The sequence below is a fragment of the Antrostomus carolinensis genome, unplaced genomic scaffold, assembly GCF_000700745.2.
Source record: "Antrostomus carolinensis isolate BGI_N321 unplaced genomic scaffold, ASM70074v2 scaffold36490, whole genome shotgun sequence".
Classification (NCBI taxonomy): Eukaryota; Metazoa; Chordata; class Aves; order Caprimulgiformes; family Caprimulgidae; genus Antrostomus; species Antrostomus carolinensis.
This window is the reverse complement of record NW_010288304.1, coordinates 6,820-7,037: the sequence shown is the minus strand read 5'-3', so window position 1 is coordinate 7,037 and position 218 is coordinate 6,820. Positions and strand designations below refer to the sequence as shown.

General features: G+C 51.8%; 1 protein-coding gene across 1 annotated transcript in view; it reads left to right on the top strand.

Moving 5' to 3' along the window:
- Positions 1-102: 102 nt before the first annotated feature.
- TBX2 (T-box transcription factor 2) overlaps positions 103-218 on the top strand; it is a gene marked incomplete at its 3' end in the record, with an annotated part of 6,928 nt that continues 6,812 nt past the window's right edge. The window contains 1 exon segment of the mRNA XM_029084513.1: positions 103-218. Coding sequence (XP_028940346.1) covers positions 103-218 — 116 coding nt within the window.

Sequence of the window (218 nt, the reverse complement as noted above, 5' to 3'; positions counted from 1 at the left end):
AAACCAACCAACTAACCAACAAGAAAAAAAATTAAATAAACCGCACACACACCTTTTTATCAAGGGAATCCCTCTTTTTCTCCTGGATTTGTGGATGCACCGATGAGAGATCCAGCCTTCCCGGGGACTGCCATGGCTTACCACCCCTTCCACGCACCCCGCCCGGCCGATTTCCCCATGTCCGCTTTCCTCGCAGCCGCCCAACCTTCCTTTTTCCC